This window comes from Muntiacus reevesi, chromosome 7 (genome assembly GCF_963930625.1).
Source record: "Muntiacus reevesi chromosome 7, mMunRee1.1, whole genome shotgun sequence".
NCBI lineage: Eukaryota > Metazoa > Chordata > Mammalia > Artiodactyla > Cervidae > Muntiacus > Muntiacus reevesi.
The window spans coordinates 8902331-8926648 of NC_089255.1; the positions used below are offsets into that span (position 1 = coordinate 8902331).

The 24318-nt window shown below is 37.0% G+C and overlaps 1 protein-coding gene across 1 annotated transcript in view; it reads right to left on the minus strand.

Moving 5' to 3' along the window:
• Positions 1-265: 265 nt before the first annotated feature.
• Positions 266-24318, minus strand: part of TBCA (tubulin folding cofactor A) — a 77306-nt gene continuing 53253 nt past the window's right edge. The window contains exons 2-4 of the mRNA XM_065941542.1: positions 12748-12853; positions 2603-2689; positions 266-520 (exon numbers count right to left, since the gene is read on the minus strand). Coding sequence (XP_065797614.1) covers positions 440-520; positions 2603-2689; positions 12748-12853 — 274 coding nt within the window. The 3' untranslated portion in view covers positions 266-439. The remainder of the gene's footprint in view (positions 521-2602; positions 2690-12747; positions 12854-24318) is intronic.

A 24318-nucleotide genomic window follows, 5' to 3' on the forward strand; every position in this document is an offset into this window, starting at 1 on the left:
TGGAGTCTGAACCGCTGGACTGCCAGCGAAGTCCCGGGTTCTTACTTTCTTATCTGGGAGTTGTATGCTACTCAGAATAAAATACTCAAAATTCGGATATCTATCTTAGAAAAAAATGATCCTGTTTTTAATTTAATTCACACTTAAGCAGCAAAACATCTAGACTTTAAATAGAACCTAACAGATTTTAATTCTCTGTCAAAAACGGCTATGACTTAATGCTAAAAGGTTAATTAAAATACTCTGTAAAGTATGAAAGAAGCAATTTTATTAGATGAACTCATTTATTTGACACATTAAATTAGGCAAAGAAAAATATATGCACTGCATAAAAAGAATCACATTCTCATACTACTTGAACACATAGCAGTGGTCAAAAATAATGAATTGTGGAATGGATCCCAGGATTTAATGCAAAAAATACCCTGTACAGAAAACTTCAGGCTTCTAACTTCACTGAATCCAGTACTAAACGTGCCTCCTTATATTCCTCAGCTTCTTCCAAGTCTTTTTCACTCTCCTGAAAATAAATGTAATAAAAATTAGGTTTATTCTTCTTGAACTTCAGTACTTATTACTCAGATATTACAAACTATCAAGATAAGCAGCTCAAAAATTAAAACAAAAGAATTTTTTTATATATTCTTATACATAATATACAATATCATATATTCTTATATAATAAGAAAAAAACATGGTAATCTAAAGCCACTTACATTAAGTAAAATCTCAGGAAAATAATTAAAACATTGCATTCTCACTTTATTAACACAATAAAATGGGGTTATTATTAATGCACTAACAATAAAAAATTATTTGCTAATGCATTACATATATGATGACACTCAGACCGAAATAATCCTACAGCTACTCACAATGACAAAGAAGGCTACAGGTGTCACACTAGAGTTAAGTACAGTCTTTGAATCAGAAAACTGAACTGTCTTCTTATTGATGAGTATTATATACCCTACTACAAGGAAACAACAGCTTTCATTTTCTGACATTTAAAGACTGAGTTCTTCCTTGGTATATCATACACAAAACTATTATTTAATAGTAACAGATAAATGAAATAATGTAAGTTACTGAGTACAGAGCATAGGAAATTTTATTTGATTTTTTAGTAAACAAAGCTATGGTCAGCAATTCAGGTCAGGCAATAAAAGATTAATATATACAAACAGCTAGAGGGAAGAGGAAATAAAGTGTGTGTACATGTATTTAATGTGAAATTTTAAAGGAAAAAAGACTGAGGATTTGCTTAATTCAGACTACAGGTAAGAATTTCTTAAACTTCTAAATTCTCTATTATACTTGAACATGCCTTTGTTCTCTGTTAGAACATATGAGCTCTTTGAGGGTACAGACATTGCTGAATATATCCTCACACACAAATACATCATCCAAAGACACTATTATTTTTTAAACAGTTTTTATTACTTTCTTGGTTACTACATTCATGAGAGAAAAAAGCATTTCAATTGTCAGGAAATACAAATGATGCTTCTGTTCCGGGTAATATTTTAATAGAGTAATTATTTCCTGCTTTCATTTATCTTTTATTTCATCTCTTTTATTTTAAAAACTTAGCTTCATTTTGGCTTTAAAGAGTTATCCTGCCTTGAAAAGGTTCCTACAGATAAATATGAGTTCTGTTTCAAAAATAAAGTAAAATGTGAGTATTTCTCTATTTTGTTTTTTCTACAGACTTAGTCCTGATGTTATTTTGGTGGGAAAACATATCTCATTCTCTTTCCAAGAATATATACATATGATCAACCTGAAAAAGCCTCACTATGTTTGATCTACAGGAAAGAACTATGAACAGGAGACAGCTATGTAGCTGGTAATTAATATTAGCTCAAGAACTAGAAACTAAAGATTAATAAAGGAAATGACAGAATTCATCAAATTATCATCAAATAGCAATAACAATTGGCTTGTATACAGTATTCTGCTTTTATTGTTTTTAAGAAATTAAAAAAAAAGAAAGACGATAACTTCTCAGTTTTTCTTAGAATCCCTTTTTAAAATGATCCTGCCACTATATCACAAGACATTTATACTAGCAAGTATGATAAAGAGTGCTACCAGCTCCAAGTTAATATGAAAGGACTGCCTATATATTACTGTACAGGGTTTTCTTTCCTCTCTCAAATTGTTTTAGGTTTGAATCGGGAAAAATTCCAAATCCTTTGTAAAACAGCCTGAATTCATTTGAAACATCTGGATCTTTTAAAACATCAACCAGAATACTTACTCACATTTAATGTATTAAAAAAGATCTTTATGTGTGAAAATCGAATCATTCAAGATACTGCTGGACAATATTAGTACTATGCATACCTACCATGATAACTCAGATATATTTCAGCTCAGTTTAAGTGAACAGAGTGAACATGCTGACACAGTGCTTCTACTGGAGGCATAACTTAAACACCACTTAAACTCCATTAATTATTTAAAAACAAGCTGGTACACTGAGCAAGTAAACAAAATGTCAAAAACTAGCTTTCAGTGTCAAAGATTTAAAATTTTGGCCTTTGATGTATTAAGACTGAAGAAACACTGAAACCTAAGACAGATAAGCAGCACTTACTAATAACTGCAGAAGGTCAGCGTGCGCAGCTTCCAACCTGCGTCGGCAGTCTGGAATCATCATCCGGGACTCCTGCAGGATCTCGGCCTGTAACGAGACGACCTGTGAGACACGCAGAGGTGGCAGAACTTACACATTTAGCTCACACCTGTGAAAATATACAAAATGATTTAGAGGAATCAGAAAAAAATTATGGCTATGTTAGATGGTTCAATATTTTAAGTGTGTTTATTAATAGTTAGAAAGAATGATTATCAAACTGTAAAATATACAAAGTATAAGTTTTCGATCTAAACCTTTTTGGTAATCACCTTCCCATGCTAAGTAAAAATTAACTCTGAAAGCTTTTCATATAGCATTTATTTAAAAAGGTTATTTAAAATAAACTGCTTCTCCTGCTGTCACAAAGCACCGTTATCCAAAATGGGATCAGCTGGTTATATAAATATCTCCTGCATCTTTTGAGTAATAAAGAAAAACAGTGCTCAGATAATATCACATGGAGATAATTACTGCATGAAAAAAGTTATTGAGTTATTGATCACATCGTGTGCACACTGCAGGAGGTTCTCACTGAAAGACAGAGGTGAGGAAAAATGAAAAGCAAAGACCAGCAGGTTCATATTTCTGATGCTTATCATGCATAAAAAGTTATTACTTATCCCTGTGCTTCATTTTAGGGGAGAGATTATTCTCCCCATGCAGTTTGATCCAAATTACCAACCAGGCGCCCCTCTGAATCTGAACTTCTACTTCTGTCTATTTCTTCCGAAGACAGACACTACAGAATTAAACACAGGAATCTTTATTTTGGAGGATATTTCTCGACTTAAAATTCACCATTTGAAGCTGGACTATAATATATCAAATCATAAAAAGAAGAAAAAAAAATCAAATGGATGAATGGGAAACCCAATCAGTAAGAGAGTAAATATATTAGTGTCAGATATTGAACCTCAAATAAGTCTTTTTCCCAAGGAAATATGAAGCTTTATCTCCTTAAACTAGTCTCAGAAAGAGACAGAGATCAATGAAACATTTATTTCCAAAAAGTAATGTTCGGTCAAATACCTTTGGTTAAATGGCTACAAAATCTTGAACTTTAACCTGGAAGCTTTACTATCTAACTCACATTAAAAACAAATGACATAATTTAATGGTAACCATAATCATATTACAGTCTAATAGAAACTAATGAATCCCACTACCTTCTTTCTTTTCCCAAAAGTTTTATCACTGTTCACAATATAAATAAAAATAAAAATTATAATATACAACAATGCTCTCTATCCACTTCTCTTTTCTTAGGTGAAATCTCTTGCTGAACTTGTAATTCTTTTCCTAATAAGGCACATGTTGAAACTTTCAAATACAGGATCATGACTTTATTTTATGGCTATTCATACCATGCCATGGCAATTCAATCATCACCATTAATCTACTTTTAAGGACTTCCCTGCTGGCTCAAACAGTAAATAATCTGCCTACAATGCAGGGGACCTAGATTCGACCCTAAGTTGGGAAGACACCCTGGAGAAGGAAATGGCTACCTACTCCAGTATTCTTGCCTGGAGAATTCCATGAACAGAGGAGTCTGGTCCATGGGGTTGGCAAAGAGTTGGACACGACTAAGCCACTAACAATTTATTTTTGTGTGTCTGGTTAGTCTGAATACATGTGAAAAGACAGTGACAGGGACATTTAATTGGGTAAGGAATTCATATTTCCTCCCCTATGGACCCCCCCCCCCCCCCCCCCAGTTTATAGGAATTAAACAAGATGAAATAAATTTAAAGAATTGGGTCAAACACATGATAAGCCAAAATGTATACTTGTAAAATTTGTTTGGTAAGCTTTAGTACTGTCACTGAAATGAACTTTAAGCAATGCTGTCCAAAGTACCTTCTATTAATTTCTTTTCTATATCCCTCAATTAATCACATAGGATTCTGACTTAAGAAGGGCCAAAGCTCAGTCTCTCTCATCTATCAGCCTCATTTCATACAATAAGCTTACTATATAGTTGCAGGATGTCAGGTATAGGGGATATAAATATGAAAGAGACGGTCTCATCCTCCAATCCATGTGGGAGAATAGACATGAACATAAACACTTAACACTGCCTCACTGTACTTCACACAGTACAGTGATCAATATGGTTTGCGATCCATAGACCACATCTTTATCAAGGCCACAATCATATACTTTACCTTCTGACACCAGATTATAATTGTCAGGAATAATTTAAAAACACAGTATATAAGGTATGATTATACAGTAAAGGCACCCCTCAAAACACCTGAATAAATGAAAAAAGTATTATCATTCAAAGCGTTCTTCGTGGAAGTAGTCATTCAAATGAATGGTGCCTCTGTTTAAAATATCTGGATAAATTGGCAATTTATTTTAGTGCTGATGATGGCAAGACTGAGGTTAACTAAGGATCCTGGGGAAAGCACAGCAAGACTCATTGCAACAGTGAATAAACCACTGAACCAAAATATGATCAGTTTCTTTCAGAATCAAACATATATACATTGAAAAGGAAAAACCTATTAGCAGATTTTTAACTCTTCAAAAAGAAGAGTGTGTGAAATAACCTAGCCAATGGTTTCTAGCTCCCTTAGTGATCCAGATCATTCTGCAGGGCTGGTTATACCTATAATAATCTATAGACAGTCTAATGTTAGATACTGGCTGCTTCTAGAACCAATGGTAAATGCATTAGTTTGTCAAATTGAGCTCTAAGAGTAGTTCAGAGATTACTGGAATGATGGTTAAGTCCCTTCTTTTATATGGTGCTAAAATGGTAATGTGATAATAAATAAGAAATCTATCTGATGAAGAAAAAAACCAAACAGTAACTATATGAGGTGATGGATACGTTAAGTAGCGTGAATATGGTGGATATTTCACAAGGTATGTGTACATCAAACCATCAAGCTACCCACCTTAAATATATACAATTTTAATTTCACCTCAATAAAGTTGGGAAAAAAGATATCTAAGAAACAGAATCATAGAGTTAGAAAGGACATAACCACATCTGGTATGTCATCCAGTCCATGTCCTCAGTTCACAAACGATAAAGCTGAGTCCGAGTGTGACTGGCTGGTTAACCGGCTGTGCGTTACAGCCCCTGGCTTCAGCTCTAGCATGTGCGTTAGTAGCACCGGCAGTCAGCAGCCTAGACAGAGCCCATGGCGTCACCTCCTTGTTCTCCTGCTCGTGAGCAGGTACCTCCCACAATGAATTTGGTCTGGCACTGTGAAACCAACAGGATGTGGCAGAAGGGGCGTTCTGAAACTGAAGACCTGAAGTTGCGTCTTAAGAAGCCCTATAGCTTCTACATGGATCTCTTGAAATGAACACTTTGGAAAACACTTCTCTTGGACCCAGTCACCATGCCATGAAGGAGACAGACAGACAGAAAGAAAGAAAAAGTTTATCTGACTTGTGTTTTGTGGTTATTGATGAATGGTTAAGGATGGAAGAAGAATCCTATGAGTCAAAAATAATCTGGGCTCTAAGCACTGACATACCAATAATTACTTAAACATGAATGGTCTAAATTTACCAGCTAAAAACAGGTCTACAAGAAACTCACTTCAAAGGAAAGAGATGGGTTAAAAAAAGAATAGAAAAAAAATAAATCATGCAAACATTAAAAAAAAAAAGACAGGAGTGACTATATTCATATTGGATTCATATTGGATAAAATAGACTTAAGAGTAAAAATTTATGAGGGACACAGAGAGATATTACATAATGATAAAATGATCAATCCATCAAGAAAACACAGTGATCCTAAATGTGTACATACTAAACCAGTATGAACACATGAACACATGAAACTAGAAACAATAAAGCTAAAAGGAGAGACAAATCCACAAATACAGCTGAGGATTCCAATACTCCAGTTTTATCAAATGATAGAAGTACTAGAGAAAAAAAAAATCAGCAAAGATAAAAAAGAACCTAGTAACACCATCAAAAGATCTAATTGACATTTATAGAACACTCTACACCTATGAAACAAAAATACAAATTCTTTTCAAGCACCTATGAAACATTCTCTATAGTACACTATATCCTGGACCAAAAGGAACAAACACAAAATGAACAATAACCTCAACAAATTTAAAAGTACTGAAATAAAACATAGTATATGTCTGACTATAATGGAATAAAATTAGAAGACCGTAACAGAAAGACAGGAAAACCTGTAAACATTTACAAATTAAACAACATACTTCTAAATAACTAATGGGTCACAACAAGGAAGTCTCTAAGGAAACAGAGAAATACATAGAAAAATGAAAATACAGCATATTAAAATTTTGGGGATTTTCAGCTAACGCAATGCTGAGAGGGAAATTTAGAGCACTAAATGCTTAGATTCGTAAAGAGGAAAGATTTCCAATTAAAAAGCTAAATTTTTACTTCAGGAACCTAGAAAAAGAAGAGCAAGATAAACCTATACAAGCAGAAGAAAGGAAATAACAAATACAAGAACCGAAATCAATAAAATGAAAAACAGAAAGAGAGCAGAGGGGGAAAAAGCAATGAAACAAAGCTTTATTTTTGGTATAGACGTCTACTTAAGACTGACAATTATCAAGTAAAAAGGCACAAATTGACACTATCAGTAACAAAATAGAGGATGTCAGTACAGATCTCACAACCAACAAAAAGAGAAAAAAAACGCTAAAAGTAATTTTATAATACTCACAAATGTTCATAATGCTCAGTAATGTTCATAATGCTCATAAATTCACACTTAGAAGACACGGACCAGTTCCTTGAAAACTATAAACCACAAAAACTCAACAGATAAACTGAACAGTTCTGTAATTATTAAATAAATCAAATTTTTAATTAAAAAGTTATTGAAAAAGAGCTCTCCAAGCCTAGATGCTTTCACTGAACAATTTTTTTCAAATATTTAAACACTTAACATCAATTTTATACAAATCTTTCAAGAAAAAAGAGGGAACACTTCCCAACTTAATAAAAAAAAAAAAACTTCAGACTATTATTTCCCATAAACTTAGATGCAAAAATCCTCAATAAAATACTAGCAATTCAAATCCAGCAATTAAGAGAATTATACAACACAATCAAGGCTGGTTCAATATTTAGAAGTTAATCCATGTAATTCACAGTATTAACAAGCCAAAGAAGAAAACTCATGTGATCTTATCAAATGACACAAAAGAAGCATTTGAGAAAACCCAATACCTATTCATGACAAAAATACTCAGCAAAACCATAAACAAAGAACTTCCTCAACTTGAAAAGACCATCTACAAAACCCCTACAGCTAACATTTATATAATGGTAAAAAACTAAATGCTATCCACTTAAGACCGAAAACAAGATAAGTACGTTCACTCTCACCACTCCTATTCAACATAGCACTGTAAGGTCCAGCCAGAGCAACAAGGCAAGAAAAATAAATAAAAGACATACAGATATAAAAGAAGTGAAACTGTAGTGTAGTGTTAGTTGCTCAGTCATGTCTGACTCTTTGTGACTCCATGGATTATGGCCCACCAGGTTCCTCTGTCCATGGGATTTTCCAAGCAAGAATACTGGAGTGGGTTGCCATTTCCTCCTCCAGGGGATCTTCCCAACCCAGGGATTGAACCCACGTCTCTTACACCTCATGCATTGGCAGGTAGGTTCTTTACCATTGGTGCCCCCTGGAAAGCCCCAAATGAAACTGTCCTTATTTGCAAATGACATGACTGTTATGTAGAAAGTAGGAATCCACCCAAAACTCCCAGAACTAATACGTGAAGTCAGCAAAGTCAAAGTTGCAGGTTTTAAGATCAATACACAAAAAACTGACTGCACTTTTATATCTAATAACAAATACAGCATTGGTAACTGAAACTAAAAACAATACCAATACCCTAAAAAAAAAAAAAGAAATACTTAGGTTTAAATCTAACAAAACATGTATAGGGTCTGTATGTTGAAAATTACAAAATATTGGGTTGACCAAAAGGTTCGTTTGGAAAAACCCAAATAAACGTTTTGGCCAACCCAATTCTAAGAAAGAAATGAGACCTAAATAAAATGGAGAGGCTTATCATGTTCACTGACTGGAAGATTCAACAGAGTAAAGACATTAATTCTTCCCAAGTTGATCTCCAGGTTTAATGGAGATCATTATTTTAAAATTTTTATGGAAAGGCAAAAAAATTAGAATAGGAAAAACAATTCTGAGAGAAAAAGAAGCAAGTGAGAGGGCTCACTCTTCCCAATGTTAAGGTTCATTGTATAGCTACAGTATTCAAGACGGTGTGGTACTGGTAGAGTTAGACACAGATTAATAGACCAGAAGGAGAACCCGAAAACAGATCCACACAAACAAGTCCCACTGGTTTCTGACAAAGGAACAAAAGCATTCCGTGGAGGAAGGATAAAACCTTTTCAACAAATGCTGCTGGAACTGGGCACTCAGGCAAAAACATGAATCTTTAACTAAACCTCACACCTTCCATGGGCTTCCCTGGTGGCTCAGACCGTAAAGAATCTGCCTGCAATGCCGGAGACCTGGGTTTGGTCCCTGGGTTGGGAAGACCCTGTGAAGGAGGGCATGGCAGTCCACTCCAGTATTCTTGCCTGGAGAACTCCCACGGACAGAGAAGCCTGGTGGACTACACTCCACAGGGTTGCAAAGAGTTGGGCACGACTGAGCGACGAAGCACACCTTAGATAAAAACTAACTCAAACTCAACTGAAGCCGTGAATGTAAGAGATAAAAAACCACGCAACTTTTAGAAAACAAGAAAATCTTTAGGACCAAAGTCTAGCCAAAGAGGCCTTAGATTTGACATCAAAAGTATGATCCACAAAAGGATACATTAGCTGTAAAGGAGATGTTCTCAAAGTTAAAGACTGTTGGTCAATAAAAGATTGTACTAAGAGGGTAAAAAGGCAAAATAAGGACTAAAAGAAAATATCTGAAAACCATATATCCAACAAAAGGCATTTATCTAGAAAATATTAAAAATTCTCAAAACTAAAAGAAACAAAATATCTAATTAGAAAATAAGCAGAAAACATGGATAGACATTTCACTGAAGAGGATACAGATGGGCAATAAGCAAATGAGAAGTTCAATATTATTAGCCATTAGGGAAATTCAAATTAAAAGCAAAATCAGCTGTCACTATACACTAATCATGTAGAATGTCAAAATTAAAATGGTGAAAACACCAGTGATAACACCAGGACTCCCCTGGTGGTCCAGAGGTTGAGAATCCGCCCGCCAATGCAGGGGAGACAGGTTTGATCCTGGTCCAGGAGGAGTTTGCATGCCACGGAGCAACAAAGGCGGTGCACCACACCTACTGTGCCAGCGCTTTAGAATCTGCATACGGCAACTACAGAAGCCGAGAAGCCCTGTGCTCCACACAAGAGAAGCCACCACAGTGAGCAGCCCGCACACAGCAAGGAAGAGAACCCTCCCGCAACTAGAGGGAGTATGGGGCAGCAATGAAGACCTGGCACAACCAAAAATAAACAAACAAAATTAAAAAAAAATACTGATAACACCAAATGCTGGTGAGGATGTGGAGAAGTCAAACCATCAAAGATGACTGATAGAAACATAAAATGATACGAACACAGCCACTCAGAAAAGATCTTGGTAGTTTCTTTTAAAGCAAAAAATGTACAAACATTATCCAGCATTTATTTGGGTATTTATCTCAAAAAATGAAAACTTATGTTCACATAAAAATTAAGTATAATGAAGAAGGTGGAGGAAAAGAGGAATATCATTAAGCAGAAGGCTAACATCAATATTCAGTTAACTTTTGAATATTGTGTTATACTTTTCAGCCAGAAAACAAAGGACATCAGAATAACTCTTTGACTGGTATTTTGGCTTGGTAGGGCCCTGAAACTTTTGCCTAGTTTACTTTAAAAGAACCAAAATGAGGCCTAGTCCAGGAGAGAACAATTTAGGTAATCAATTTCAGGTAAGAAGTTTGATAGGGACAGCACTGTATGTGTATGTCATAAAACAGGGCTGGTTCAGAAGGTCCAGGAAAGCCAGAGCAAATGGAATCAAGGGAGAGACAAGCCAAGATAGTGAGAGGTGACTGCAGATGGCATTTAGCTCAGAAAAGGAGGAAATACAGGGAAAATAGTGGAGAACCCACAAAACCTGGCATTTGGCTTTCTTGCTATTTTTTATGAGGGGCGTCAGCAAATGTCAAGCAACAATGACCGCCCTTAAAGTAGTAGGCAATTAGTAACAGAGCAGTGCTTCTGGCAGTGCAACTCCCCTTGCATGTAAGAAAAAACATAAATGGTTGTACAAACAGTACAGGTAAGCTAGGAAAAGGAATTGAGAAGAGCATGTAGACTGAGCTAAAGTAAAGACAGTTTCATGAGACTCTGAGACAAAACTGCAGCTGACAACTATATATACTGCAGGTTGAGAATAGTAAAAATGAAAATTTTATTGTTCTGTAATTAGATATGGGATGGTATTCTTAAATTTAAGTACTAGGCTGACTATGAATCTAGGAAATCATGTTATAATCCAGGACCACTGTGACAAAAGAATCTTAATATGGCTGAGTGTAGAAAGGGTTTTTGAACAAGTATTTTTTCCTTTTATGGGCTTCCCTGAGAGCTCAGCAGGTAAAGAATTCACCTGCAATGCAGGAAACCCTGGCTCAACTCCTGGGTCGGGAAGATCTGCTGGAGAAGGGATAGGCTACCCACTCCAGTACTCTTGGGCTTCCCTTGTGGGTCAGCTGGTAAAGAATCCGTCTGCAATATAGGAGAGCTGGGTTTGACCCCTGAGTTAGGAAGATCCCCTGGAGAAGGGAAAGGCTACTGACTCCTGTATTCTGGTCTGGAAGTTTCTCACTAGATGTGGGAAAACAATAGAGTACCTTAGTGAGAGAGGTATAAAGGGGATACGAATATTTATGGAAGAAGTTATAAAAAAAGCATTGAACATAATTTTAAAAATCAAAAAGTTATATTATGTATGTAAATCCTTATGAAGAGCAGTTAGTTTACAAAAAACATATTGGGGGACAAACTATACCTACACACCTGTTTACAAATCCTCACTCATAAAAATGTCCCTTGCTGTATCACACACAAAGGAAGGCAGGCTCTCCTGGAAAGTCAAGAAAATAAGAATGTTCTCTTTTTGGATAGCCTGAAGAAAGAAGACATTTCAGGTGCCAGTGCCTTCCTTTAGCAACACAGAAAGCAACTACCTACAGAAAATTCCATTTTAAGCGATTAATTTTGCTTAGTTAAGCCTGAGCTAAGGATGCATTATTACCATTCTATATAACAAAATGTATGAGATAGAAACCACTGTGAGTTTATAAAGCTGATTTGAAAAAACAAGTCTTAATATATTATCTATATAAGCTCTTACATATTCTCCTTTTACCTAGTGTCATCTGGATTTTATTCTAAATTCATTAGACACTGGATTTTAGGTAATGGAATAAGTAACATGATATACATTCTAAAGAGACCAACCTGGCTGCTGCGGAATGAAAGGAAGGTAGGGTTATCAGGAGACAGAACCAACAAGGAGGCTTCTGCAGTAGTAAGGCAAGAAGGGGTAGTGGGCTGGGTCCGGAGATGGGCAGCAGAGAAAGAAATGAAGGGAGAAAGAAAGAGGACTTGGTGACCAAGAGGAGACCTGTAAGTTTTGGTCTGGGTATCTGAGTAAGCGGAGGTACCATTCATTGAGAGGGGGGAAACAAGAGCAAGAATAGCTTCTTTGGAGCTGGGTTGAGGGAAGACCAAGATTCTTAGCTTGAACACACAAGGGATAGGATATGTCAAGAGGTGATCAGTTGAATGCATGCATCTGGAATGTTTCTATCGGACTCAGAGACACTGGCACGAGAATGAATGCCAAGTAAGCAGGAATTCTGGGTTTGTTTGTTTTCTTATTTTAATGCCACATCTAAAAGAGTGCCCGAAACAGCATTTGGCAAGTAGCAGGGGTTTAATAAACATCTGCTGTGTAAATAAATGAATGGTCAAAAGATGGTACTTAAAGTTATAGGATGGTATGAGATTAGAGAGGAACTATAGACTTAAGTCTTAAGGTAAAATTATATCTTAAATAATAATTTTACCTGTTTTTTAATAGCATAATTTTCACCATCTTCGGCTTTCATTTTTTCAATCTTTTCTTCTTGTTGTTTTGCTTCTTTTTCATACATCATTTTTTCTTTGACCAATCTATAAATAAACCAAAAATATTTCAGAGAATTAACTTTCTCTCTAGCAAGTGACCACAAGAAACAAAGAAATGATGTAAATATAAAGCATACTTTAAAAAGCATATGTAACTAGCCAGGGAGAAAGGAAAGAAAGAAAAATACTTTAGTCATAGATATATGAGTCTTATGCTCTTAAATTTTATACTTGACTAAAGCAAATCAACTTATCAAAGCATAGTATTCTTAAAATTTTAATTAAAGAAACATTCCATTATAGCAATTGTATTTACAATATAAAAATAACATTTCTTTATTGCTTGCCTTATTTACTTAAGCTATAATTAATAATATATTTGTTTCAGGTACATAATATAGTGATGTGATATTTTTACACACTATGGAGTGATCATCATAATAACTATACATTGTCTATAACCAATAAAGTTGTTATCTCCTAATCTTTTTCACTTATTTTGTCTGTCTTCCCTGACCTGTCTTCCCCTTGGCAACTACCAGTTTGTTCTCTATATCTATGAGTCCATTTGTTTTGTTTTTTGGATTCCACATGTGAGTGAAATCATTTGGTGTTTTCTCTGTTTGACTTATTTCAGTTAGCATCAACACCTTCCAGGTCCATCTATGCTGCTGAAGAGACATATTCAAAAAAATACTGCTAAGACCAAAGTAAATGAGGTGACTGTCTATGTTTCTTCTAGGAGTTTCATGATTTAAGATCTTACATTCAAGTCTAACCCATTTTGAGTTTATTTCTGAATATGGTACAACAAAGTGTTCCAGTTTCATTCTTCTGCATGAAAAGAAGTTTTCCCAAAAACATTTATGGGAGACTATCTTTTCTGCATTGTACATTTTTGTCTCCTTTGTCACAGATTAATGCACCATATGAGAGTAGGTTTATTTCTGGACTCTATTCTGTTCCATGGATCTAAGTGGCTGTCTTAGGGCCAGTGCCATATTATTGGCTATTTGGGGCCTTCTATGGCTCTATTGTCTTTTTTTTTTTTTTTTTGATACATGTTATCCAAACTTTTACACATGTACCTGAAACAATGTAATGGTAAAAGCTCAGTTTACTGGGAAAGGAGTCAGAATATTGCATGCTAAATCCCAAAGAAAGAAAGATTAAGTTATTTTCAACAACAAAATCTTTAAAAAGTATTTATCATGCACTTAATTTTACATCTGATCTCTGTGTGAGGGACTTGGATATATAATTTAGATATGGTTCTTGCAGTGACAAGCAATGGAAACAAATAAGTATTTATTAAAGCAAGAAAAGGTACTGACAGAGATCAGGAAGATTTTCGACAATAAAGAACACAAAGTTCTACTGATTATTCCTCAGATAATCGAAATTCAGTTAGTCATGATGGTGCAATCTCCCCTAGTTCTCGTTAATCAAACTTGTAATGTGAAAGAAAAGTGCAGTCCAAGAAAACACTAATATTCCTATATACACATTATCTTAGGAACGAAGGAAAAAATGTTCACAGTCCCATACCTATTAAAAGTAGTTTTCAAAAAAAAAAAAAAAAGAAAGAAAGTAGTTTTCTCCCCCTGGCTTGATGACTTACTTCTAGAACTACGTTACTGGGAAGGAATTTAAAAATCATACTAGAGCATACTGAAGTCGCTCAGTTGTGTCCAACTCTTTGCGACCCCATGGACTGTAGCCCACCAGGCTCCTCCATCCATGGGGTTTTCTAGGCAAGAGTACTGGAGTGGGTTGCCATTTCCTTCTCCAGGGGATCAGATCTTCCCGATCCAGGGATTGAACCCAGGTCTCCTGCATTGTGGGCAGACGCTTTACCGTCTGAGCCACCAAATAGCTTCTGTCTAATCATTTGAAATGAAGAGTAAATGTATTTCAAAAAAATGACACAATTTTCATATTCTAACAGAATTAAAATAAGTTCACAAATCTAAAAAATCTTTTGTCATACTATCTAGAATGTTTTTAAGTCGGATTTAAAGTCTGGATTTAAATAACCATATAAAATGCATAGTGATAGTGAAGTTGCTCAGTCCTGACTCTTTGCGACCCCGTGGACTGTAGCCCACCAGGCTCCTCCGTCCATGGGATTCTCCAGGCAAGAATACTGGAGTGCGTTGCCATTTCCTTCTCCAAAAATGCATACTAAATATTAAAACACTAAAATGTTCCAGTTTGGAATTTTGAGTTGTACAAGCAAGGCTCATCTTTGTCCTTCATGATCATGCACTAGCAACACCGATGTAAAGAAATATAACAAAATGTTAACAGTATTTATAGTAGAATATGACCTTTAAATTCTCATCCTGACATATCTCAAAGTGGAAAAAAAAAAAAAAAATAGGTATAAATTTTACCCTGCCATGAATACAAACAAACAACAAAAGATTGTCAAATAACAACTAACAAAGGATACCTGGGCAACTATCTATTTGTGGTTACCTGAGGAGAAAAGCCCTAGTGAGATGGGGTAGTGGTGGTCAGCTGGGAGATAAATAAGCTTTCATTTTATGCCTCTCAATAAAAGTTTCAGGGTTTTTCCCCTGCCATATGTAAGTATTACTTTTATTTTAGAAATTAGATGCTTATAATTAATTTCTGAGTGGCACAATTTTGAATTATTTTAAAGTCTGCTAGTTTTTCCTTTAGCTATATTTTCTAAATTTTCTGGAATAAAGCAAAATTCAATTAGAAAGATAACAAAATATATCTTATAGCTCTACTTTTCTAAACATTGATCTCTTTTGCTAGTTTTCAAATGCTATTAAAATAAGTACAAATAAATATAAAGCCATAATTTATTATATTTTAAAGGCAAAATTAACTGAAAATGTTTATTAGCCTTACAAACCCACATCTACAGAGAAACACAGCAAGTTCAAAATTGGTCAATTTTAGCAGTTAGATAAATAAATATATAAATGCAAAATAAAGAAACAAAAAAGCAATAGAAAAGGGCATACATAAGGAGAAATTTTAAGAAATGACGGCCAATAGGGTAATAATAACCAAACGAGAGCAAACCATTTAACTTTCTATGTATGGACACAAAGTGATTTTAAACATGTAGGCCAGTCACACTCATCACTCTGTCTTAACAATTATTAACAATTTGGCAGTCTTGTTTCATGTGTCTCCTGCCACTTATTTGTGTATTTATTGATTAGTATTTTCAGACATTTTACCTTTGGTTTGATTTTTGAGGTTAAAAGCCTATGATTTCCACCTCCCTCTCCGCCTTATACCATATACAAAAATTAACTAAAAATGGATCAATATAAAAAGCAAAAGTTATAAAAGTTTTGAAAGAAAAATGTAGGTAAATCTTGATGACTTTGGATTTGGAGTTTTATACATGACACCAAGAGCACAAGAAACAAAAATGCTGACCTTCAACCCATGCACCTATAGGAAACTTATTTTTGACAAAAGAGGAAAGAATATACAATACGGCAAAGATAGTCTCTTCACTAAGTGATGCAGGGAAAACTGGACAGCTACATGCAAAAGAATGAAATCAGAACACTTCATAATACCATACACAAAGATAAACTCAAAGCGAATTAAAGACCTAAATGTAGACCAAAAATTATAAAACACTTAGAGGAAAACATAGGCAGAACACTCAATGACATAAACCAAAGCAAGATCTTCTATGACCCACCTCCTAAAGTAATGGAAATAAAAACAAAAATAAACAAGTGGGACCTAATTAAACTTAAAAGCTTTTTGCACAGCAAAGAAAACAACCAACAAGGTGAGAAGACAACCTAGCAAAAGAAACAACTGACAAAGAATTAATTTCCAAAATATACAAGCAGCTCATACAACTCAATATGAGAAAAACAATCCAATCAAAAAGTGGGAAAAAGACCTGAACAGACATTTCTCCAAAGAAGACATACAGATGGCTAACAAACACATGAAAAGATGCTCAACATCACTCATTATTAGAGAAATGCAAATTAAAAGCACAATGAGATACCGCCTCACACTGGTCAGAATGGCCATCATCAGAAAGTCTACAAACAATAAGTGCTAGAGAGGGTGTGGAATTGCTGGTGGGAATATAAACTGATACAGCCACTATGGAAGATGGTACGGAGATTCCTTAAAAAACTAGGAATAAAACCACCATTTGACCCAGCAAATCCACTCCTAGGCATACACCCTGAGGAAACCAAAATTGCAAAAGACACATGTACCCCAATTTTCATTATAGCACTATTTACAACAGCTAAAATGTGGAAGCAACCCAGATGTCCACTGACACACGAGTGGATAAAGAAGCTGTGGTACATGTACACAATGAAACATTACAGCCATAAAAAGGAACACGTCTGAGTCAGTTCTGATGAGGTGGACGAACCCAGAGTCTACATACAGAGTGAAGTGAGTCAGAACGAGAAAGATAAACATCGTACGCCGGGCTCAGTCACTCAGTCGTGTCCGACTCATGCAACCCCATGGACTGCAGCTGACTCATCTATGGCAATCTAGAGAGAGAGTGCTGGTAAACGTATCTGCAGGGCAGCAGTGGAGAAACAGTCATGGAGAACAGACTATGGGCACGGGCAGGAGAAGGGAGGAGGGGGTGAGATGTGTGGAGAGTACCATGGAAACTCACGCTGCCATACGTAAAAACAGACGGCCACTGGGAATCTGCTGTATGTCCAGGGAACTCAAACAGGGGCTCTGCGACAACCCAGAGGGGCGGGGTGGGAAGGGAGTCGGGAGGGAGGCTCGGGAGGGAGGCGACATGGGTGTACCTCTGGATGATTCTTGTTGATGTCTGACAGAAAACAACAAAAGTCTGTAAGCAAGCATCCTTCAATTAAAAAATAAAGTGGCAAAAAAGAAAGCGCTGACCTTCATCAAGATCAAAAAAAATTGTGCTTCAAAGGACACTATCAAGCAAGTGAAAAGATAACTACAGAATGGGAGAAAATATCTGCAAATCATATACTGGATAAGAAACTTGTATCTAGAATATATAAAGAACATTTACAACTTATTAATTTAAAAAAGTTTTATACAATCCAATTAAAAAATAGGCAAGCTGAAAAGACATTTCTTTAAAGACGATATACAGGTGCCCAATAAGCAAATGGAAAGATGCTCAACGTCATCAGTCATCAGAGAAATACAAATCAAAACCATACCGAGATAGCACTTCACACACATTAGGAAGTTTATAGTCAAAAAGTCAGATAATAACAAGTGTTGTTAACAAGAATGTGGAAAAACTGAAGCCATCAAACACTGCCAGTGGAAATGTAAACTGTACAACTGCTTTGGAAGCTTGGCCATTCCTCAAAAACTTAAATACAGAGTAACCACATATCTCAGCAATTCCGTTCCTAAGTATACACCCAACAGAAATGAAAACATATGTCTACATGAAAACCTGTCCATGAATGCTCAGTGCAGCACTGTGCATGCACAGGTAAAAAGTGGAAACAACTCAAAAGTCCATGAACTGATGAATGTACAAACAATATACGGTATACCATGCAACAGGATAACAGCATACAAAAAATGAACTACTGAATCACGTTACAATCTGGATGGACATTAAAAACATGATGCTAAATGAAAGAAGCCACCCATAAAGGCCACATACTGTACGATTCCATTTACAGTATAGGTAAATCTACAGAAACAGAAGGTAAATTAGAGATTGCCTAGGATGGGGAATCGGAGAAGGCAATGGCACCCCACTGCATTATTCTTGCCTGGAAAAACCCATGGACGGAGGAGCCTGGTGGGCTGCAGTCCATGGGGTCGCTAAGAGTTGGAGACGACTGAGCGACTTCACTTTCACTTTTCACTTTCATGCGTTGGAGAAGGAAATGGCAACCCACTCCAGTGTTCTTGCCTGGAGAATCCCAGGGACGGGGGAGCCTGGTGGGCTGCCGTCTATGGGGTCACATAGAGTCGGACACGACAGAAGCGACTTAGCAGCAGTAGCAGCAGCAGGATGGGGAATGGGGCTTCCCTGGTGACTCTGGTAAAGAATTCACCTGCCAATGCAGGAGACAAGGGCTTGATTCCTTGGTGGAGAAGACTATCTGGAGAAGGAAATGGCAACCCACTCTAGTAACCTTGCCTGGGAAAATCTCATGGACAAAGGAGCCTGCAGGGATATAGACCATGGGCTCACAAAGAGTCAGACACAACTTAGTGACTAAAACAAATACAGGGATGGCGGAAATAGGAGGGTAATAGCCAAAGGGTTTGGTGGTAATAAAAATGTTCCAGGGACTTCCCTGGTAGTGCAGTGCAGTTCAGTTCAGTTGCTCAGTCATGTCTGACTCTTTGTGATCCCATGGACTGCAGCATGCCAGGCCTCCCTGTCCATCACCAAATTCCAGAGCTGGCTCAAAATTATGTCCATTGAGCTGGTGATGCCATCCAACCATCTCATCCTCTGTCGTCCCATTCTCCTCCCACCTTCAATCTCTCCCAGCATCAGGGTCTTTTCTGGTGAGTCAGTTCTTTGTATCAGGTGGCCAAAGTATTGGAGTTTCAGCTTCAGCATCAGTTCTTGCAACGAATATTCAGGACTGATTTCCTTTAGGATGGGCTGGTTGAATCTCCCTGCTGTCCAAGAACTCTCAAGAGTCTTCTCCAACACCACAATTCAAAAGCATCAATTCTTCAGCACTCAGCATTCTTTATAGTCCAACTCTCACATCCATACATGACTACTGGAAAAACCAAAGCTTTGACTAGACAGACCTTTGTTGGCAAAGTAATGTCTCTGCTTTTTAATCTGCTGTCTAGGTTTGTCATAACTTTTCTTCCAAGGAGCAAGCATCTTTTAATTTCTTGGCTGCATTCACCATCTGCAGCGATTTTGGAGCCCCCCAAAATCAAGTCTCTCACTGTTTCCATTGTTTCCCCATCTATTTGCCATGAAGTGATGGGACAGGATGGGACCATGATCTTAGTTTTCTGAATGCTGAGTTTTAAGCCAACTTTTTCACTCTCCTCTTTCACTTTCATCAAGAGGCTCTTTAGTTCTTCACTTTCTGCCATAAGGGTGGTGTCATCTGCATATCTGTGGTTATTGACATTTCTCCCAGCAATCCTGATTCCAGCTCGTGCTTCATCCAGCCTGGCATTTCTCATGATGTACTCTGCATGTAAGTTAAATAAGCAGGGTGACAATACACAGCCTTGACGTACTCCTTTTCCTATTGGGAACCAGTCTGTTGTTCCATGTCCAGTTCTAACTGTTGCTTCCTGACCTGCATACAGATTTCTCAGGAGGCAGGTCATGTGGTCTGGTATTCCCATCTCTTGAAGAACTTTCCAAAGTTTGTTGTGATCCACACAGTCAAAGGCTTTGGCATAGTCAATAAAGCAGAAGTAGATGTTTTTCTGGAACGCTGTTGCTTTTTTGATGATCCAACCGGTGTTGGCAATTTGATCTCTGGTTCCTCTGTCTTTTCTAAATCCAGCTTGAAGTTCACAGTTCATGTACTGCTGAAGCCTGACTTGGAGAATTTTGAGTATTATTTTACTGGCGTGTGAGATGAGTGCAATTGTGCAGTAGTTTGAGCATTCTTTGGTATTGCCTTTCTTTGGGATTGGATTGAAAGCTGACGTTTTCCAGTCCTGTGGCCACTGTTAAGGTTTCCAAATTTGCTGGCATACTGAGTGCAGCACGTTCACAGCATCATCTTTTAGGATTTGAAATAGCTCAACTGGAATTCCATTGCCTCCACTACCTTTGTTCGTAGTGATGCTTCCTAAGACCCACTTGACTTCCAATTCCAGGATGTCTGGCTCTAGGTGAGTGATAACACCATCGTGATTATCTCGGTCATGAGGAACTTTTTTGCATAGTTCTCCTGTGTATTCTTTCCACGTCTTCTTAATACCTTCTGCTTCTGTTAGGTCCATAGCATTTCTGTCCTTTATTGAGCCCGTCTTTGCATGAAATGTTCCCTTGGTATCTCTAATTTTCTTGAAGAGATCTCTAGTCTTGCCCATTCTATTGTTTTCCTCTATTTCTTTGCACTGATCACTGTGGAAGGCTTTCTTATCTCTCCTTGCTATTCTTTCGAACTCTGCATTCAAATGCGTGTATCTTTCCTTTTCTCCTTTGCCTTTCACCTCTCTTCTTTTTACAGCTATTTGTAAGGCCTCCTCAGACAACCATTTTGCCTTTTTGCATTTCTTTTTCTTGGGGATGGTCTTGATCCCTGCCTCCTGTAAATGTCACAAATCCATCCACAGTTCTTCAGGCACTCTATCAGATCTAATCCCTGGTGGCCCAGTGGCTAAATCTCCCCGCCGTCAATGCAGGGGGCTTGGGTTCGATGCTTGGTCAGCGAAGTAGATTCCACATGCCACAACTAAAGATTCCACGTGCCACAATGAAGAGCGAATATCCCGTGGGCTGCAACTAAGACCCAGCAAAACCAAAACAGACTTTTTTTAAAAGTTTTAAAAATGACTGTGGTGACAGTTGCACAATTCTGTAAATATACTAAAAACAAAGACTGTAAGTGGGTGATTTATAAGGTATATGAATTAAATCACAGTAAAGATATTAACAAAAAGAAAAAGAAAAAAGCTTGTGACCATAAATTCAGCTATAGGAGAAAGCTGCAAGTAGTGGATATATTTAGACCTAGACTTAGCAACAGCTGAACATGTGAACAGCATGTACAGAAATTTGCATTTGACTTGTAGATTAAAACTGCTTTAATAATAATTTTCAGTATTAAGATAAAAGTATCCTGAGATTTAAAATTTCAAAATAAAATCATTCATGCGTATCACTATAGATAATTCTCTAAAAGTTCCTTTGAAACAGAAAATGAAACTTGCTAGGACACAGATGGCCAGTTGCTGAAATGAGACCTAAAGAGGGTTTTATTTTATTCACAGAAAGAATGAAAAAAGAACCCCAAACATATCTGCCACTGAATGAAACAGCTGGGAGATTTAGGTCTGGATTTCTGGCTTCTCTTAGGTATTTTTCATCAGGGAGTACTAGGGCGGCATTCCTAAGTACTGGCTGGAACTAGTGAAGGCTGCTGACTGTTTCAGATGAGGTGCTGTTTTACATGCGCTGCTATTCAGCTGCCCCACAACTCCACAACTCACACAGCTCCCTGTTTCTCAGACACTCAGGCCTTACACTTGACCCTGAAAGCAACAAAGTCTAGAACATGTGTGCTGGGAAACATGCATATCATCAATGTACTAGATTATTCTTGGTGCTTTTATTACCTTAACAGAATCACAATTAGCATTTAGAACATCAGGGATAATCAGAAACCACTGGGATTAGCAATGAGACTTTCAATATTCCTAAAGATGACAGGTTAGTAAACTCCTCTAGTAAATAAAAGTAGCTAGGACTGGATAAGCTATCAGAAAGAACCACATTCAATAACATTCTCTAATTCTAAGGCGTAGAATAAGGGTTGGCAAGCTATGGCCAATGAGCTGAATTTGCCCTGACATCTGTCTTTGTATGGTCTGACAGCTATAACACAGTTTTCATATTTTTAAATGGTTAAAATTTTTTTAAAAAATGCTGTGACATATTAAAATCACAGGAATTAAAACTTCAGTGCCCATAAATAACATTTTACTGGAACACAGCCACATTCATTCATTTATGTATCCTTTAGAGGTGTTTTCACACAATGACAGCAGAGATGAGCAGTTGTGACAAATATGGCTCTCAAAGTCTAAAATATACAATACTTGGTCCTTTACAAAAAAGGGTTTCTGACCGCTGATTTCAAAGACCTCAACTCTATCCAACCCCTACTTAACTACCTCAGCATGTACCACACTACACTGAAACCAAGTCTTACCTGCTAGGTCTTAAATTCCTTGAGGATGGGATTAGGCTGTATTTGTACTCCATTCCTGACCTGTAATTGACACATAGTATATACTCAACGGGAGCTTCCCAGGTGGTGCCAGTGGTAAAGGACCCACCTGCCAATGCAGGAGACATAAGAGACATGCGTCTGATCCCTGGGTTGAAAAGATCCCCTGGAGGAGGAAATGGCAACCCACTCCAGGATTCTTGCCTGGAGAACTTCATGAACAGAGGAGCCCGAAGGCTACACAGTTCCTAGGATCACAGAGTCAGACGCGACTGAAGCAACTTAGTTCGGCACAGCAGAGACACTCAACATTTGTGAAGGAATAAAAAGCTGAGTCAAAAAGTCTCACCACTGTTTTGTAATATTTTCAATTTAAAGAGATATATAAGACAATTGTAAGTGGAACAAAAGTGACTCACAAAATTTCAGAAGCAAGACAAATACAGTGATTTTTGAGAAAGTGTACAATGAAAGAGATAACTTCTATGCCTCAGTTCAGTCGCTCAGTCATGTCTGACTCTTTGCGACCCCATCGACTGCAGCTCTCCAGGCTTCCCTGTCCATCATCAACTCCCAGAGCTGGCTCAAACTCATGTCCATCATGTCAGTGATGCCATCCAACCATCTCATCCTCTGTCATCCCATTCTCCTCCCACCTTCAGTATTTCCCAGCATCAGGGTCTTTTCCAATGAGTCAGTCCTTCGCATCAGGTGGCCAAAGTACTGGAGTTTCAGCTTCAGCATCAGTTCTTCCAATGAATATTCAGGACTGATTTCCTGTAGGATGGTCTGGTTGGATCTCCCTGTAGTCCAAGGGACTCTCAAGAGTCTTTTCCAACACCACAGTTCAAAAAGCATCAATTCTTCAGTGCTCAGCTTTCTTTATAGTCCAACTCTCACATCCATACATGACTACTGGAAAAACCAAAGCTTTGACTAGACGGACCTTTGTTGGCAAAGTAATGTCTCTGCTTTTTAATATGCTGTCTATGTTGGTTGTTACTTTTCTTCCAAAGAATAAGCGTCTTTTAACTTCATGGCTGCAGTCACCATCTGCAGTGATTTTGGAGCCCCCCAAAATCAAGTCTCTCACTGTTTCCTTTGTTTCCCCATATATTTGCCATGAAGTGATGGGACCGGATGCCATGATCTTAGTTTTCTGAATGTTGAGTTTTAAGCTAACTTTTTCACTCTCCTCTTTCACTTTCATCAAGAGGCTCTTTAGTTCTCCGTCACTTTCTGCCTAGATCCACTTTCAATTCTGGTTGATAATCCTAGTCATCCTATTCCATGCGGTTGTCCATGGAAAATAGCAGCCATGGCCTTAGCAAAATTGAAGACATTCAACCACGTATCACATTTGACAAGTAAAGGTGCTGAATATTCATATGACTATTAGAATATCAAAACAACCAAAAGTTAAGTTTTTGTTTAAAGAGAAGCCATATTGTGAAAAGACTCAGGAAGCAAGTTATTGAATAACAAAAATACTGCCCCCTCAAAAGAAAAAAAAAATTACAGTGAGAACCCAGTAATACCAGTATGTAAAATTACAATAAATAAAATGCTAAAGCAAGATGCAAGAGAAATTGAAAAAGATCCACTTTC